The sequence below is a fragment of the Dictyostelium discoideum genome (genome assembly GCF_000004695.1).
Source record: "Dictyostelium discoideum AX4 chromosome 5 chromosome, whole genome shotgun sequence".
NCBI lineage: Eukaryota > Evosea > Eumycetozoa > Dictyosteliales > Dictyosteliaceae > Dictyostelium > Dictyostelium discoideum.
In genome coordinates this window covers 3,158,545-3,175,586 of record NC_007091.3, presented here as the reverse complement: position 1 = coordinate 3,175,586, position 17,042 = coordinate 3,158,545, and the positions used below count along the sequence as shown (strand labels likewise).

The window sequence follows — 17,042 nt, the reverse complement described above, 5'->3', positions numbered from 1 at the left end:
TTTTTAAAAACCTAATTAATTATAATCATTTTGAAAACAGTGTTTGAAATTGTCCATATCTTGAAAAAAAAAATTTTAAAAAAAAAAAAGATGACATATCTATATAATTTATCCATACTTTTTTGTTGTTGGGGTCCATAAATCTTAATATTTTCATTTATCTTTTTCTTCTTTTTTAAAAATTATAAAAAAAATATAATGTTCTTATAATTTATTTTATATTTAAATAAAAAAAAATTTTAATCATATTAATTATAATAAAATTATAAAAACTTTATATTTTTTTTATAATTTTTTATAATATAAAATTCATTTTCTTTCAGATTTTTTATTTAATATATTGTACTTTTTTTTATATTTAATAATATAAAACAAAAATCTTGTTTTTACAAAATAAAATAAAATAAAATAAAATAAAATAAAATAAAATAAAATAAAATAAAATAAAAAGATTAGTTTGTGTGGTGATTAAAAAATATAATCTAAAAAATTAAAAATAGATTTTTTATACAAGTAAAAATGATGTAATATTGAAAGTAGTTTTTTAGTTAGAAAAGAATAAATTATAAAACGGCTTTGCAAACTTTTTTTTTTTTTTTTTTTTTTTTTTTTTTTTTTTTTTTTTTAGTAGTTTTAAATTTAATAAAAATTGTACCGTTATTTAATATATATTAATTTATATTTATAATAATAATTGAATTATTATTATCATTATTATTAATATTATATTTATGATCATAATTTTTTTTTTTTTTTTTATTATTATTAATTGTCCCTATCTTATTTTTTTAAAACCACATAAACACCAAAAATCACCCACAATGATTACATTGTGTGATTATTAAATAAATAATAATTAAAAAAGTGGATACCGTGTGTTTGTTTTTTTTTTTTTTTTTTTTTATTTTAAAAATTAAATATTCTTTTAAAAAAAATGATTGTTCCACAAAAGTCAATACATAAACACCCTGTCACACTTGGAGGTAGATTTATCTTTAATACAATAACAAATAGTTGGTGATATCGATGAATTATTTAATAAAAACCAATAAACTATTTATTTTTTATTGAAAATAATTACTACTTTTTAAAATTAGTTTTTTTTTTCTTTTTTTTTTTTTTTTTTTTTCTTTTAAAAATGTAGTCATCTATTTTTTATTATTTTTATTTATTATTTTTATTTACTATTTTTCTTATTTGCATTTTTTTTTTATTTATTTTTTTTTTTTTTTTTTATTTATTTATTTATTTATCTATTTATTTTTTTATTTAAACACTATCCAAATGGATAAAAATCAAAGAAATTAAAATAACAGATAGAAATCATAAAACAATTTAAATTGGCCAAGATTATTTTTTATAATCACTTTTTTTTTAAATCATTTATTTTTTTATTTTAATTTCTTTAAATCATTTTTTTTTTGTTTTTTTATTTTTTTATTTTTTGTAAATTTAGCGTGAGTAATCTAACAACTAAGGTTAATCATTTTTATTAATTTAAATTAATTTGAGAGATTGTTTTTCAGATTTTTTATAAAAAAAACAAAAAAAATAATTAAAAAAAATAAAAAAATAAAAAATAAAAAAAAAATAAAAAAATAATTAAAAAAAATTAAAAAAAAACAAAACTAATATAGCAATAAAAAATATCCAAATTTTTTAAATCAATCAAAAAAAAAAAAAAAAAAACAAAATAAAAAAATTATATAAATAAAAATTTTAAACTATAAATAAACAATAAAAAAAAAAAAAAATAAAAAAAATAAAAAAAAAAAAAATAAAAATTGAAAAATGACAGGTCATAAATTATTTAACTTAAAAGAGGCTTATTCTTTATATGCAGTTCATCATAGTAATCATATGTATGTATTATAACTATAGTTATTATTATTATTATTATTATGTAAAATTAATTTATAAATATTTATTTTTAAATGTTTAAAAAAAAAAAAAAAAAAAAATTTATTTATTTATAGAAATAAGATAATTCATATATTATTTGTACCTTGTTCAATGTTTAGTATTTTTATATTGATTAATAATTATTCTGATTATTTTGAAGTAATAAAAAAATTTATAAATCTTAGTACAATATTTGCACTTTTATTATGTGCCTATGTTTGTTATTTAGATTGTAAAATTGGATTGATAACCTCGGCATGGATTTTAATGACAAATTATTTAGCCAATTCAAAGATTGAAGATATTGGTTTAACCAGAGCTACTACTGATGGTGTTAAACTATTAGCAATTGCTTTAGTTGTTTTATTACTTGGTCATTTAATATTTGAGGGAGTTTCTCATACATTTAGTTTACCTGCTGAACCATTAGCAGTATTTGTTGTACCATTATTTGTTACCTATGAAGTTTTATTTTATTTTGGACTTTGTAAAGATACTCAAATTTTAATTTATTCAAAAATTAATTCATATTGTAAGTTTTTTTATTTTCTAAATTTATAATTTTTTTTTTTTTTATAATTATAAAAAAAAGTATAATTTTTAATTAGAATTGAAGGGAAGTATAATTTTATTAACCTCCTCACTATTTTTTTTTTCCTTCCCCACACCCCTTCCCACACTGATCAAATTTTAATTATTTGTTTTTTTTTTATCTTTTAATTTTTATCTTTTTTTTTATTTTATTTTATTTAATTTAATTTAATTTAATTTAATTTTAGTTGCCGAAGCAAAATTATTAAAAAAGATAAAATCTTTAGAATATTAATCAAAATAATCTTCAATATCAATTTCCGGATTTAAAATTTCAGCACCATATCCTGATAAATCGATTTGATTTAAAATTAAATTTTCAAATGTTTCCTTTTTTTTTTTTTTATTTTAATGATTATTTTTAAAAACCAAAAAATTAGTATAAATACTTAACAAAAATTAAATAATTAAAAATAATAATACATACTTCTAAATCTGTATCACCAATTAATAAAGAACCAATTAATCTACCATTTTTTAAAATTACTTTTACATATTGTTCACCAATTATTTCACGAGTATAAATTTTAATATTATCTTGATTTTCTTCATTTTGATTATTATTATCTAAATTTAAATTTAAACCTTGAGCATTATATAAACCTAACATTATAACTTTAAAACCAAAGAATTTAGTTGCATGTGCAAATAATTCAAATTCAAAATTTGTACAAATTTGATCAAGATTATCTTGTTGAGGTGTATTTTTAACTGACTCATTTGCAATACATTGAGCAGTATATCTACCTTGAGTTCTAGCTTGACTCCATAATCTCATTTGAAACCAAACCTCTGATTCTGACCATTCAATACTACATACATCACCTGCTGAATAAATTCTATCAACACTAGTTTTCATTTGTTCATCAACTATAATTGCACCTTCATTTGATAATTTAATAATTTTATTATTATTATTATTATTATTATCCTTTGTTAAAATTGTTGAATTTGGTATTACACCAGTTGCTGATATTATAAAATTACAACCAAATAAATTTCCATTACTTAATTTTACATAAATTGGCCAATCTTCTTTATCATCCCCATCACCATTATTATTATTATTTATAATTTCTTGATTTAATTTTTTATCATGATTTGAATAAATTTCATCTAAAAATGTTGAATATTGTATATTTACATTTTCATTAAAATTATATTTCTTTTCTTGATTATTTTTATTATATTGATCGGTTGTTTTAAAATTATATTTACTATACCATTGTGGACCTAATGCAGATCCACTTTCACTTTTATATAATGATGAATTTGATTGTGATGATATATTTTGATTTTTTGCTATTAATTCATCTTCATTCAATAATATACCATCTTTTTGTTGTTGTTGTTGTTGTTCTTTTACTACGTTTTTTTTATCATGATTATCATCATCAATAATTTGTTTTGATCTAAATAAAAAATCAGCAGCATCTTTATCAAAAAATGCATTTCCAATATGTTTATCTTTAATTGACCATATAATTTGACAATTTTTTATTTCGTGTCTATTTTTTTTAATATTTTAATATTAGTAAATTTACATAATCTATAGATAACAAAGAATTATTTATATAATTACATACATTAATTCTAATGCAATACCACCATTACCTACTATAACTATTCTTTTTGCATTTGATAATCTATTTTTTAAATCAACTATTGTTTCAGTATCTCTAATTCCAATTAAGTATGGTGATTCTTTAACTAACTAAATAATTTATAATTTATAATAATAATAATAATAATAATAATAACAATAATAATAATGATAATATGTTAGTTTTAGTTTATATAAAAAAAATAAAATTAATTAAAAATTAATTAAAAATAATTACATTTGGTTTAGCACCTGAACAAATTGATAAATAATCATATTTGAAATTACCTTTATCAGTTTTAACAATTCTATTATTTATATCAATTGAATCAACATCACATATAATAACAGATATATTTGGATTTTTAAATTCAATATCTGTAAATTGTGTTTCAAAAACTTCAAATGATTCTAATACTTTACTAATCTTTTGAACATTACATACTGTCTATAATAATAACAATAATAATAAAAATAAAAATAATGATAATAAAAACAATGATAATTTAATAATAAAAATAAATACAAATTAGTATTTAAATATTTTTAAAAAAAAAAAAAAAAAAAAAAAAAAAAAGTGACTTATAAAATTTTACCTTTTTTTTTATTTTTTTTTTATTTTTTTTTTATTTTTTTTTTATTTTTTTTTTTTACAAAACATACATGTTTCTATCCCTCTTTATTGCTCTCTATTTTATTTATTTATATAAATACATCATACAATTAAAATTTTAAAGAAAATTTTAAAGAAAAAAAAAAAAAAAAAAAAAAAAAAAACAAACTTACCTTTAAAATTGGAGAACATGAAAGAATTGTTACTTTATCGTTGGGTTTTAAATGACTATATGATTCAGCGCATGTTAATCCTGCAATACCACCTCCAATAACTATCAATTGATTTATTGTCATGTTGTACAGGTTTCTATCCCTTTAAAAATTTGATATGGAGTGGGGTTGTTGTTGTTTTTGATATTATTGTTAGTTTCAAACTTTTTTTTTTTTTTTTTTTAATTATTTTTTTTTTTTTTTTTTTTTCCAAACACACAGATTGTAAAAGTACTTACTTATTGATTCAACTAACAGTTTTTAATCTATTATAAATAGCAAGTAATATATATGGTAATGTACAAATAAAAAAAAAAAAATAAAAAAAAAAACACACACACACAAAAACAAATGTTTTCCCTGAATATCAAAAAAATTAAAAAAAAACAAAAATTACATTTTTTTTTTTTTTTTTTTTTTTTATTTTCGAGATAGAGATGAGAATTTGAACATGTTTTAAAAAATAAAAATAAAAATAAATATAAAAATAAAAATAATAGGGTGGTAGTGTGGTATGTTTTGTTTAATATTTTTTTTTAAATATATCCAATGATAATAATTCTAAAAAAAAAAAAAATAAAAAAAAAAAATAAAAAAAAAAAAAAATTTGTTCTAGCAATTTAAATTTTTTCCTATTTTTATCAAAAAAAGCATCCCCTTTTCAATAGTTTGAATAGAAAACACACACAAAAAAAAAAAAAAAAAAAAAAAAAAAACATCACACACCCCAAATTCAGATGTTTTGAAAAAATAATATAATATTAAAAAAATAAATAAAAAATTATAAAACAATGTATACCCTTTGATTATTCATTTTCACAAAAAAATATAAATAGATTGCTTGAATCAAAACATTTCAAAAACAATACTATTAATTGAAATTTTTTTTTTTTTTTATTTATTTATTTATTTTCTATTTTTAAATTGGTTATTTTAATTTTTTTTTAAAAAAAAATATAATAATAATTATATTCAATCATTTTTATAAATAAATATATTTATAAACAATAAATAATAACAATAAAAAAATAATCAAAACCCTCTTTGAATTATTTATTTATTTTATTTATTTATTTTTTTATTTATTTATATATATAATTATTTAAATCTATTTTTAAATAAAAAAAAAAATATTCATTTCTTAATTTTTTTTTTTTTACATTTTAATAAAAATTTAAAATAATAAAAATAATAAAAATAATAAAAATAATAAAAATAATAAAAAATGAAATTTAATTTTAAATTAATTTTAATAATTTTAATAATTAATCAAATTTTAATAATTAATTGTAAAGAAAATAAAATTTTAGAAATTTATAAAAGTGGTAATATATGTCCATATCCATTACATTATCGTGAAAGAACAGGATCTGATGATCATGATTTCGATTTAGGATTTGTTTATGCTAGAAATGATTCAAATTGTTTATTACCATGTCCATCACCAATTTATACAAGTCAAGAAGTTAATACATTATCATTAATGATTAAAATAACTGGTACGATTTCATTTATTGCATCATTAATTTTACTATTAATTTATAGTCCATTAATTAATAGAATGGGTTATAATAGACATACAATTGGAATTTTCTTTTTAACATTTTCAGTATTCCTAATAATGTTAACTGATATAATTTATGTTCATCATGGCAATGATTTAATTTGTCCACAATCACATAGATATAGTAGACAAAATGATAGTGGTTGTACTATTACTGGTAAATTATAATTATATTATTATTTTCTAAAAAAAAAAAAAAAAAAAACTAATTTTATTAATTTAATATTATTTATTATTTATTATTATTATATATAGGTATTTTATTCCAATATGGCTGTATTGCTGCAGTTTTATTTTGGGCAACACTTTCTTTAGATTTATATCTAACCTTGAAAAAGATTTCAACTAAAAAAGTTGAAAAATGGTATTTAATAATATTGACATTAATTGCATTAATTTTAACATTTGTACCATTAGTAAAAAAGAGTTATGGTTATTTAGTAACTGGTTTAGCTTGTTGGATTTTAGATTCAACTGATCAAATTATATTTTTTTGGGCACCATTTACTGCAATTTTAGGAATTGGTTCAATTTTAATCGTTTTAGTTGTTTATGAAATTTATAAAGTAATTATTATTATTAAAAAAAAAAAATATATATATGTATAAAATATAAAATTATTTTATTAATATTGTTTTATTTATTTATTTATTTATTTATTTATTTATTTATTTATTTATTTATTTATTTATTTATTTATTTATTTATTTATTTATTTATTTATTTATTTATTTATTATTTATTAACAAAAAAAATAGATTTCAAAAATTACAAAACAAAATAGGGGAATTTTTCAATCACATATTAGACCATTATTAATGGTATTATTTATATTTGGTCAATTTTTATTTATTTTAGCATTTAATGCATTAATAAATAATAAATATGATGAATATAGTGCTAGAATGGATAGCTATATTGATTGTTTATTTAGTTCATCAAGTTATAGTTATTTATGTAGATTGAAAACATTCCCATTTGAAATGGAATTTATTGTATTATTTTTCTTACGTTTAATTGGTATTGAAGTTTTAATATTTTATGGATTCACTCAACAAACTAAAAAGATTTTACTTCATTCATTTTTAGTTAATAATATATTTTTTAAAAAATATTTTATAAGATTGGATGGTGCTTCATTAGATTTCTCAACTGTTGATGAAGAATTAAAAGTTGTAAATTTTAGTTGTAATAATAATAATAATAATAATAATAGTAATAGTAATAGTAACAGTAATTTAAATAATAATTTAAATAATAATTTAAATAATAATAATTTAAATAATAATAACAATTTAAATAATTTAAATAATTTAAATATTAATAATAATTTAAAAAATAGTCAAAATAATTTAAATAATAGTCAACAAAATGAACCATTATCAAGTCAAAAATTATCAGAAAATGGTAATGTGAATGTATTTATGGTTGAAAGTTTTGATAATAATAATAGTATGATTAATCAATTTAAACATTTAGAAGAAAAAAATAACATAATTTTAAATAGTATCATTTCACCAGTACAGGAAGAACAATATGAAGAAGATGAAATTAATAATAAAAATATTAATAATAATAGCAATAATGATGAAAATAATTAAAATAATAAAAATAATTGTGATTAAAGACAGTAATATGGTTAAAGTAAATTTTTAATAACTGGCACTCACAAACTGCAAATATTGAAAAAATAATAATAATAAAAATAAATAAATATAAAAATAAAAATATCTAAATTTCCTTTTTAATATTGTATGATGTGTAAAAATTCCTAAATCAATATGGAGGTTTTTTTTATCCACACGAAAATAAAAAAAAAAAATAAAAAAAAAGAAAAAAAGTTAAAAAAAACCAAAACAGTTCCCAAAGTCCCTTAAAAAAATCTCAAATTCTATTCCAAAAAAGAAATATTTGGCATTATAATCGAATTGTTTTTTATTTTTTTTTTTTAAAAAACATTTTTTTTAATTTTTTTTTTTTTTTTTTCACGACAAGAATTCCTTTTTTAAAAATAAAATAAAAAATTAATTAAAAAAATAAAAAATTTAAATATATAAAATGTTTTTTTTAAAAGATATAAAATAAAAAAAAAAAATAAAAAAAAAACATTTTAATTAATTTATAGTTATAATTACAAATATATATATATATATAAAGTATTAAAAAAAAAAAAACACACACACGTAATAATACAAACATTGTAATAATAGTATATAATATACACATATAAAAAAATAAAAAAATAAAAAATTAAATAAATAATATACATATAAAATGTTTTCCTCAAGAGATAAAGCAGAAGTTAAATTATATTTTGATTCAAACAATGAAGAAAATCAAAAAATTTTAGATCAATGCCCACATTTATATCAAAAGTATGATAAAGATGTAACAATAAATGATAGAATTAATAATATTGAAGATTCAGAACCAACAATTAAAAATGGTGTTACATTTTATCCACCATATTATTTATATAATTCTCATTTTATGAATTATTATGGTTCTTATAAAATTCCAAAATTAAATTTAAAAACTAGACGGTATGTTATAAATTATTATTATTATTATTACTATTATTATTTTTTTTATTCTAAACTAATATATTAATTGTTTATTTTTTTTTTATTATTAATTAAAAGTGAAATTTTAGTTAATCCAATTGATGGTGGTACAATTTCATTAGACTTTTTTGAATTAGGAGAATTTAAAGAAGATACACCAACAATTGTAATTAATCATGGTTTAACAGGTGGATCACATGAACGTTATGTTCAATATTTTGCTCAACGTGCATATAAAGAGAAAGGATTTAGAAGTGTTGTATTCAATTATAGAGGTTGTGCTGGTAATCCAATTACAGCAGACCGTGCATATAGTGCAGTTCAATTGGATGATATTAAATTTGTTACAGAATATTTAACAAAAACTGCATTACCATTGGTAAAGAAATGGTTTTTAGTTGGTTTTAGTTTAGGTTCTGCCATTTTAGTCAATTATATGGCAGACGCTGGTAAAGACTCACCTTACTTGGCTCACGTTTCAATTTCAAATCCAATGAATATGGTAGAATGTACAAAGAATCTCTCTTCAACCTATATCAATAATTTAATTTATAACAAAGGTTTAGCAAATAATTTAAAACGTTTATTCCGTAAATTCGATGGCCGTTTAGATAAATATGCAACCAAAGAACAAATTATGGCTGCCCAAACCATTGCAGATTTCGATGATCTTATCACAAGTAAAATGTTTGGCTTCGAAACTGCTCATGATTATTATTTAGCCGCTAGTAGTTCAAAGAGTATTCGTAATTTAGTTAAACCAATCCTTTTCATCAATGCTATCGATGATCCAATCGCTCCAACTTCTGGTTTCCCTTGGAAAGATTTTAAATCAAATCCAAATACAATCTTATGTGTTAGTAGATGGGGTGGTCATTTAGGTTTTATCTCTTATGAAGATCATATGTCTTGGTCTGATAAAGCTGCTGTTGAATATCTTTCAACTTTTTTAGATGATAATAATAATAATAATGATAATGATAATAAAACTGAATAAATAAATAAAAAATAATAAAAACAAAATTATAAAAAATATATAATTTGGGTAAAATAAAATAGAGCACAGTAATAAGTTTTTTATTTTCTAAAATGATATTTTTATTTATTTTTAAATAGGAAGTATAATATATATTTTTAAATATATCAAATAATAATATATTTTTAATTTGTTTTTTTTTCTTTAATTATTAAAATGCGGAATAGGAAGACCTATTCAAAAAAATAATGAAAGCTGCCTTTATGACTTCGGTTCACGGAAGTATTTTAGTAAAAGGCGAAAATCTTTTTCGTTATTGAACCGAAGTCGGAAGCGATAAAATTTTATAATGAAAAATAAATTTTTTTAATACTAATAACTCATAAAATTTTAATTATGGGTTATTTTAATTTTTTTTTTTTGAAAATTGAAAAAAAAATAAATAAAAATAAAAATAAAAAAAAATTTCAAAAAAAAAAATTGAACATCAATTTTTTTTTTTTTAAATTTGAAACCCATAATTTAATATAATGAATTATTAGTATTAAAAAAATTATTTGATCATATTTTCTTTTTTTTATCGCTTCCGACTTCGGTTCAATAACGAAAAAGATTTTCGCCTTTTACTAAAATACTTCCGTGAACCGAAGTCATAAAGGCAGCTTTCACTATTTTTTTGAATAGGTCTTCCTATTCCGCATTTTAATAATTAAAGAAAAAAAAAACAATATCGAAAACAATTACCGCAAACAATAAAAAAACATATAAAAAATAAAAAAAAAATAAAAAAACAAATATTTCAAAACCTTAAATCCAAACTTCCTTTTTTTTTTTATTTTTTATTTTTTATTTTTTTTTTTTTAATCATTTTATCATTTTATTTTATTCTTTTTTTTTTTTTTTTAACCATTTTATCATTTTATTTTATTTTATTTTATTTTTTTTAATCACAAAAAATTTATTTTTTGGAAAAAGAAAAAAAAGAACATATTTATTTCAAATAAAAATCTATAAAAAATTAAAAAAATAAAAAAAAAAAAATATTCATTTTTTTTTTTTTTTTTTTTTTTAATTTTTAATTTTTTTTTTTTTTAATTTTTAATTTTTTTTTTTTTTTTTTTTTTATTGCAATATATATAATATAAAAAATGGTATGGTCAAACCCCCAACTTTTTTTTTTTTTTCATACATTCAATAAAATATTAATTTTATAAATAAATTATAGATTCATTTCATTTTAATTCAAAATAGACAGGGTAAAACTCGTTTATCAAAATGGTATACACCATATGAAGATGTAGAAAAAAGAAAATTATCACACGAAATACATAAAATAGTTAATTCAAGAGAAACCAAATTTACAAATTTCGTTGAGGTATTTATATATTTAAATATTATTTATTTTTTCGATGTTTAAAAGTACCCTATTAACATATTGATAATAATTGTATAAAAATTAATAAATCAATAAATCAATAAACCAATAAATCAATATATCAATAAATCAATATATCAATAAATCAATAAATCAATAAACAAAAAAAAAAAAAAAAAAAAAAAAAAAAATAGTTTAGAACACATCGTATTGTTTATAGAAGATATGCAGGTTTATTCTTTTCAGTTTGTGTTGATCCAACAGATAACGAATTATTTTGTTTAGAAGCAATTCACTTATTTGTTGAAGTATTGGATGCATATTTTGGAAATGTATGTGAATTAGATCTTGTTTTTAATTTTTATAAAGTTTACGCTATTATTGATGAAGTTTTCCTTGCTGGTGAATTAATGGAACCAAGTAAACATGTTATATTACAAAGAATGGAATTTTTAGATAATTTACCATAAAATTTTTTTTAAAAACTATCACCATAATCAAAATGTAAAGGAAAAAAAAAAAAAAAAAACCAACAAAAATAAAAAACAAAACATAATAAATAATGTACTATTTCACTTAATAAAATATATATAATAATAATAATAAAAAAAAAAAAAAAAAAAATAGATATTTAGTTTAATTTATAGTATTTACCAACAAAGGATTTTATTTAATTTTTTGAAAAAAAAAAAAGAAAAAAAAAAAAACATATATACAAATATGTTTTTTAAATATTTAACAGTTTTTATAGTTTATGTGAGCTCCTAATCATCGATTGTTGTGATGGATCTTCTTCTTCTAGTTTGAATTTTTGGTGGCTCTTCATCAGATTCATCATCTGAAAAGGTTAAGGGGGTTTTTGATTTTTTATCTTTTTTGTTTTTTTCAACTTTCTTACTATTATCTTCATCATCTGAAGAGATTGTGAGGGTTTTTGATTTTTTATCTTTTTTATCTCTTTTATCTTTTTTACTTTTTTCTTCTTTCTTGCTACCATCTTCGTCATCATCATCTTTTCCATGAATTATGTATTCAAAAGGAACATCACTTTCATCTTCACTACTTTGAGGAGTGGTTGTTCTTGTTCTGGTAGCAGAGGTCGTTGGGGTGTTTCTTGAGGATCTTCTAGTGACCGGAATGGTTGGAGTAGTTGGTGAGGTGGAGGTGGTAGTTGTGGTGTTTCTTGAGGATCTTCTTGTGGTTGGAGTACCAGTACCTGTTGTTGTTGTAGTGGTTGTGGTGGTTGTTGTTGTTCTTCTGGACCTACTTGTGACTTGATGGTTGGTGAAATAGCCATCATCTTCGTCATCATCACTATGTAAATCAAGACCATCCAAACAATAGTCACATTCACCACAATCTTCGCATTCACCAAAAGGTACATTTAAATGGGCTTCGAGCTCTTCTTCATCTCTATCATCTTCTTCAGCCTCTTCATAGACACCATCCTCTTCTTGTTCGTCATCCTCATCATCCTCATCATCTTCTTCATCTTCTTCATCCTCTTCATCTTCTTCAACCTCTTCACATTCTTCTTCCTTTTCAATTTCATTTTCATTTTCAGTATCACTATCACTTTCAATTTGAAAAATACGATTAAAGTGTTTTTTATCTTCTTCAGTCTCACTATCCAATTCAATTGCACCATCATCATCATTTTTATTATTGTTGTTGTTTGATCTGGTTGTAGTTGTAGTTGTAGTAAGATCATCACTTATCCTAATTGGATTTCTTCTGGTTATTGGTGGTGTAGAAGGAATTCCTATTGATTCATCACTGATTGTAATTGTATTTCTTCTCAAAGAAGATCTTCTTGTAATTGGTGAAGTAGTAGTAGTGGTGGTGGTAGTGGTGGTAGTAGTGGTAGTAGTTGGATTTCTTGAACTATTACGAGTTACTGGTGTAACTAGTGAATTAGTTTCCTCGATGAAATCACTAAGATTACTTTCACTTTCAGAAACATCATCATCATCATCGTGATAATCGTCATCATCATCGTCATCATCATCATCGACTTTATTGAAGAATGAACGACGAAAACGAGGAAATTGACTACTGACACGGTGATTTGTAGTTCGAAAAGGTTCTTCATCAGAAGCAAATGAATCATCACCAACAATAAAATCATTAAGTGAATCATCAGAATCTAAAGAGGATTCAACTGACAAAGCATCAGCATCAACTCCTTCTTCTTCATCATTAAAATGTTGTTCATAATCTTCACCCAATAAATTAACTAGTTCTTCTTCAGTATATTCAGCGATTTGATCTTTTGCAGACACAATAACAGAGTTCTTTTTTCTTGGTTGTTTAAAAGTTCTTTTAATTCTAACAAATCTACTTTTACAGAGAGGACAAGTATTGGTTTGCTTGGACCATTCAAGAATACATTCAAAGCAAAACTTGTGAGTACAACCACAAATGGTAGAAATATCTTCTTTTTTTATTGTATCAGTACAAATGATGCAATCTATTGATTCGTTTTCTTCCTTTTCTTTTCTTTCTCTCTCCTCTTTTTCTTGTTTTTCTTTTTCCTCCCTTTCTTTTTCTTGTTTTTCTCTCTCCTCTTTTTCTTTTCTTTCTTTTTCTTCTTTTTCTTTTCTCTTTTTTTCTTCATTTTCTTTTCTTTCCTTTTCTTTTCTATCTTTTTCCTCTTTTTCTTTTCTCTTTTTCTCTTCTTTTTCCTTTATCTCTTTTTCTTCTTTTTCCTTTCTTTCTTTTTCTTCTTTTTCTTTTCTCTCTTTTTCCTTTCTCTTTTTCTCTTCTTTTTCTTTTCTCTCATTTTCTTCATTTTCTTTTCTTTCTTTTTCTTCTTTTTCCTCTTTTTCTTTTCTATCCTTTTCCTCTTTCTCTTTTCTCTTTTTTTCATCTTTTTCCTTTTGTTTTCTCTCTTTTTCTTCATTTTCTCTAATTTTCTTTTTCTCTTTTTCAATTCTTTTCTTTTCTTTTTCTTTTTCTTTTTCTTTTTCTTTTTCTTTTTCCTTTTCCTTTTCCTTTTTCTCACGTTCGAGTTTTTCTTTTTCCTCTTTTCTCTTTTCCTCTTCTTTCTTCTCTTTTTCTTTTAATTTATTTTCTTTTTCTTTCTTAACTTTTTTACTTTTTTCTTTTTTAATTTCTTCATCAGATTCAGATTTTAATTCTTCATCAGACTCTTGAGTAACTTTCTTTTTAGATTGTTTTGATGCTGATTTTTTAACATTTTTCTTTGAATCTTTCGATTCTTCTTCTGATTCATGCTCAGACTCGAACTTTGATTTAGTAACTTTCTTTTTAGATTGTTTTGATGATGATTTTTTCTTTGATTCTTCCTCTTTCTCTTCTTCTTCTTCTTCTTCTTCTTCTTCAGATTTAGATTCAGATTCGGACTCTATCTCTTTCTTTTTAGATTGTTTCAATGGTTTAGAGGTTGATTTTGTTACAACTTTGTTTGTCTCTTCTTCTTCAGACTCTTCCTCTTCTTCAGATTCTTCATCTGACTCAGATTCAGACTCTGGCTCAGATTCAACTGCTTTCTTTTTAGATTGTTTTGATATTGGTTTGGCACTTGCTTTATTAACAGCTTTTTTTGATTCTTCTTCAGATTCTTCTTCAGATCCAGGTTCAGACTCCTCCTCTGATTCAGATTCAACTGCTTTCTTTTTAGATTGTTTTGATATTGGTTTAGTACTTGATTTATTAACAATCTTTTTTTGTTCTTTTTCAGACTCTTCCTCTGATTCAGATGGTTTCTTTTTAGATTGTTTCAAAATTGGTTTATCAGTTGATTTTTTAGAAATCTCGATTGGTTCCTCAGATTCTGACTCTGATTGAGATTCTTCAATAGTTTTTGTTATCTTATCAGAGGCATTCTTTTTTGATTGTTTTGGTTGAGATTTAGTAGGTGACTTTTTAATTGATTGACTTTCTTTAGAATTATTTTTGTTTATATTACTATTCTTTAACTTTTTATTCTTTTCTTTTTCTTTTTCTTTTTCTTTTTCGTCATCATCATCACTTTCTTCTTTTTTCTTTATTATATTGTTTGATAGTTTTTGTTTTTTATCAGTTATTGATTTAAATTCATTATTAGCATTATTATTATGATTATTATTATTATTATTATCATCATCAGTTTCATTCACCCTATTTTCATTTATCAAATTTTTTCCAACATTTGATTTACCTTTTGTAGTTGTAGTTGCAGTTGTGGTTGTAGTTGTGGTTGTTGTTTGTTTTTTCTCTGCTTTTTCTTTTTTCTTTTTTGATTTTTTATCAACTTTATCTTCTTTGACTACTTCTTCTTCCACTTCCTCTTCCACTTCCTCTTCTTCATCAGGTTTTTTCTTTTTTAAAATATTTTTATTATTATGTTTTTCTTTTTCTACAGTATCATTAGATTTGTCCTTTTCTTTTTCATCTCTTTTTCTTTTTTTCTCTTTCTTATCAATTTCTTTATTTTCTTTCACTATTTCCTCTTGCTCTTTTTTATTTTTTAAATTATTTTTTCTATTTAATTTCTCATTTTCTTTAGTTTCTTCTTTTAATTCTGTATCATCTTTTTCCTTTACTTTCTCTTTCTCTTTGTCTTTCTCTTTTTCTTTTTCTTTATTGTTTTTGGTTTTATCTTTTAATTCTTCTTTATCATTTGATATTCTGTGTTTTTTTTTATCTCTTTGAACGTCTTTCAATAATTCAACGCTTTCAAATGGGTCTATTTGTACTCTTACATCATTGATATTATTATTACTATTATAATTATTATTATTATTATTATTATTATTATTATTATTATTATTATTATTATTATTATTATTATTATTATTATTATTATTATTATTATTATTATTATTATTATTATTATTATTATTATTATTATTATTATTATTATTTTTATTTTTACTATTATTTTTATTATTATTATTATTATTATTATTATTATTATCACTGTTTTTATTTACATTATCATCATTATTATTAACGTTTTTATTAGTTGAAGGTGGGTTTTTATTTAAGGCTGAATATGATCTCTTTTTATTTCTTGCCATTTTTTTCTTTTTTTTTCTTTTCTTTTTTTTTTTTTTTTAAATTATTTATTTATATTGCAAGTGGAAAGAATTAAGAAAATTAATTTATGAAAATAGGCATACAAAAATTTTGAAAATATACTGAACAAAATTTTGAAAATATATTGAACAATTTTGAAAAAAAAAAAAAAAAAAAAAAAAAAAAAAAATAAAATATATTTGAAAATAAATAAAAAACAATCAAATAGTTTTATTATCCTTCAAATAAAACTTTATTTGAATTGAAAAAATAAAAAAAAATAAAAATGAAAATAAAAATTAAAAAAAATATTGATACGAAAAAAAAAAAAAAAATTGCGGTTAAAAGTTTGAAAAAATTTAAATTTTTAAAAAAACAAGAATTCCAAGAATTAATTTTGGAATTTCTGTTTTTTTTTTTAACTATTTTTATTTTTTTCATGTTTTTTTTTTTTGATTATTAAAAAAAAAACAAACTAAATCGATTTATAAAATTAAATTAAATTTCTCAATTTCTTCCAATTAAAAATTAATTTTTTTTTTTTTTTTTTTTTTTTTTATTTCAAACAATATTTAATTTTATTTATCTTTAATATGGATTTTTCAATATTTTTAGATTCA

The 17,042-nt window shown here is 20.1% G+C and overlaps 6 protein-coding genes and 2 non-coding genes across 8 annotated transcripts; 5 read left to right on the top strand and 3 right to left on the bottom strand.

Moving 5' to 3' along the window:
* Positions 1 to 1,791: 1,791 nt before the first annotated feature.
* DDB_G0289729 (hypothetical protein) lies at positions 1,792 to 2,499 on the top strand (the record flags this gene model as incomplete). The annotated part of the gene is made up of 4 exons (XM_630991.1): positions 1,792 to 1,862; positions 1,977 to 2,020; positions 2,063 to 2,434; positions 2,495 to 2,499. The coding sequence occupies 4 exons, from the start codon at positions 1,792 to 1,794 to the stop codon at positions 2,497 to 2,499; spliced, it is 492 nt and encodes a 163-aa protein (XP_636083.1).
* Positions 2,500 to 2,724: 225 nt separating this feature from the next.
* On the bottom strand, positions 2,725 to 5,005 carry pyroxd1 (pyridine nucleotide-disulfide oxidoreductase domain-containing protein 1; the record flags this gene model as incomplete). Its single annotated transcript, XM_630990.1, has 5 exons — positions 2,725 to 2,823; positions 2,921 to 4,001; positions 4,080 to 4,207; positions 4,335 to 4,544; positions 4,883 to 5,005. The coding sequence occupies 5 exons, from the start codon at positions 5,003 to 5,005 to the stop codon at positions 2,725 to 2,727; spliced, it is 1,641 nt and encodes a 546-aa protein (XP_636082.1).
* A 1,141-nt stretch (positions 5,006 to 6,146) lies between these two features.
* On the top strand, positions 6,147 to 8,086 carry fscA (G-protein-coupled receptor family protein; the record flags this gene model as incomplete). Its single annotated transcript, XM_630989.1, has 3 exons — positions 6,147 to 6,642; positions 6,741 to 7,051; positions 7,244 to 8,086. The coding sequence occupies 3 exons, from the start codon at positions 6,147 to 6,149 to the stop codon at positions 8,084 to 8,086; spliced, it is 1,650 nt and encodes a 549-aa protein (XP_636081.1).
* Positions 8,087 to 8,759: 673 nt separating this feature from the next.
* Positions 8,760 to 10,046, top strand: abhd (alpha/beta hydrolase fold-1 domain-containing protein; the record flags this gene model as incomplete). The annotated part of the gene is made up of 2 exons (XM_630988.1): positions 8,760 to 9,028; positions 9,128 to 10,046. 2 exons carry the CDS (start codon positions 8,760 to 8,762, stop codon positions 10,044 to 10,046), a joined length of 1,188 nt encoding a protein of 395 aa, XP_636080.1.
* A 199-nt stretch (positions 10,047 to 10,245) lies between these two features.
* rnu5b lies at positions 10,246 to 10,363 on the bottom strand. Its single transcript has one exon. It is a non-coding gene (small nuclear RNA).
* Positions 10,364 to 10,604: 241 nt separating this feature from the next.
* Positions 10,605 to 10,722, top strand: rnu5a. The gene has a single exon. It is a non-coding gene (small nuclear RNA).
* A 456-nt stretch (positions 10,723 to 11,178) lies between these two features.
* On the top strand, positions 11,179 to 11,870 carry ap2s1 (adaptor-related protein complex 2, sigma 1 subunit; the record flags this gene model as incomplete). The annotated part of the gene is made up of 3 exons (XM_630987.2): positions 11,179 to 11,181; positions 11,251 to 11,400; positions 11,595 to 11,870. 3 exons carry the CDS (start codon positions 11,179 to 11,181, stop codon positions 11,868 to 11,870), a joined length of 429 nt encoding a protein of 142 aa, XP_636079.2.
* A 294-nt stretch (positions 11,871 to 12,164) lies between these two features.
* DDB_G0289719 (hypothetical protein) lies at positions 12,165 to 16,424 on the bottom strand (the record flags this gene model as incomplete). The annotated part of the gene is made up of 1 exon (XM_630986.1): positions 12,165 to 16,424. The coding sequence occupies one exon, from the start codon at positions 16,422 to 16,424 to the stop codon at positions 12,165 to 12,167; it is 4,260 nt and encodes a 1,419-aa protein (XP_636078.1).
* Between the last annotated feature and the right edge of the window lie 618 nt (positions 16,425 to 17,042).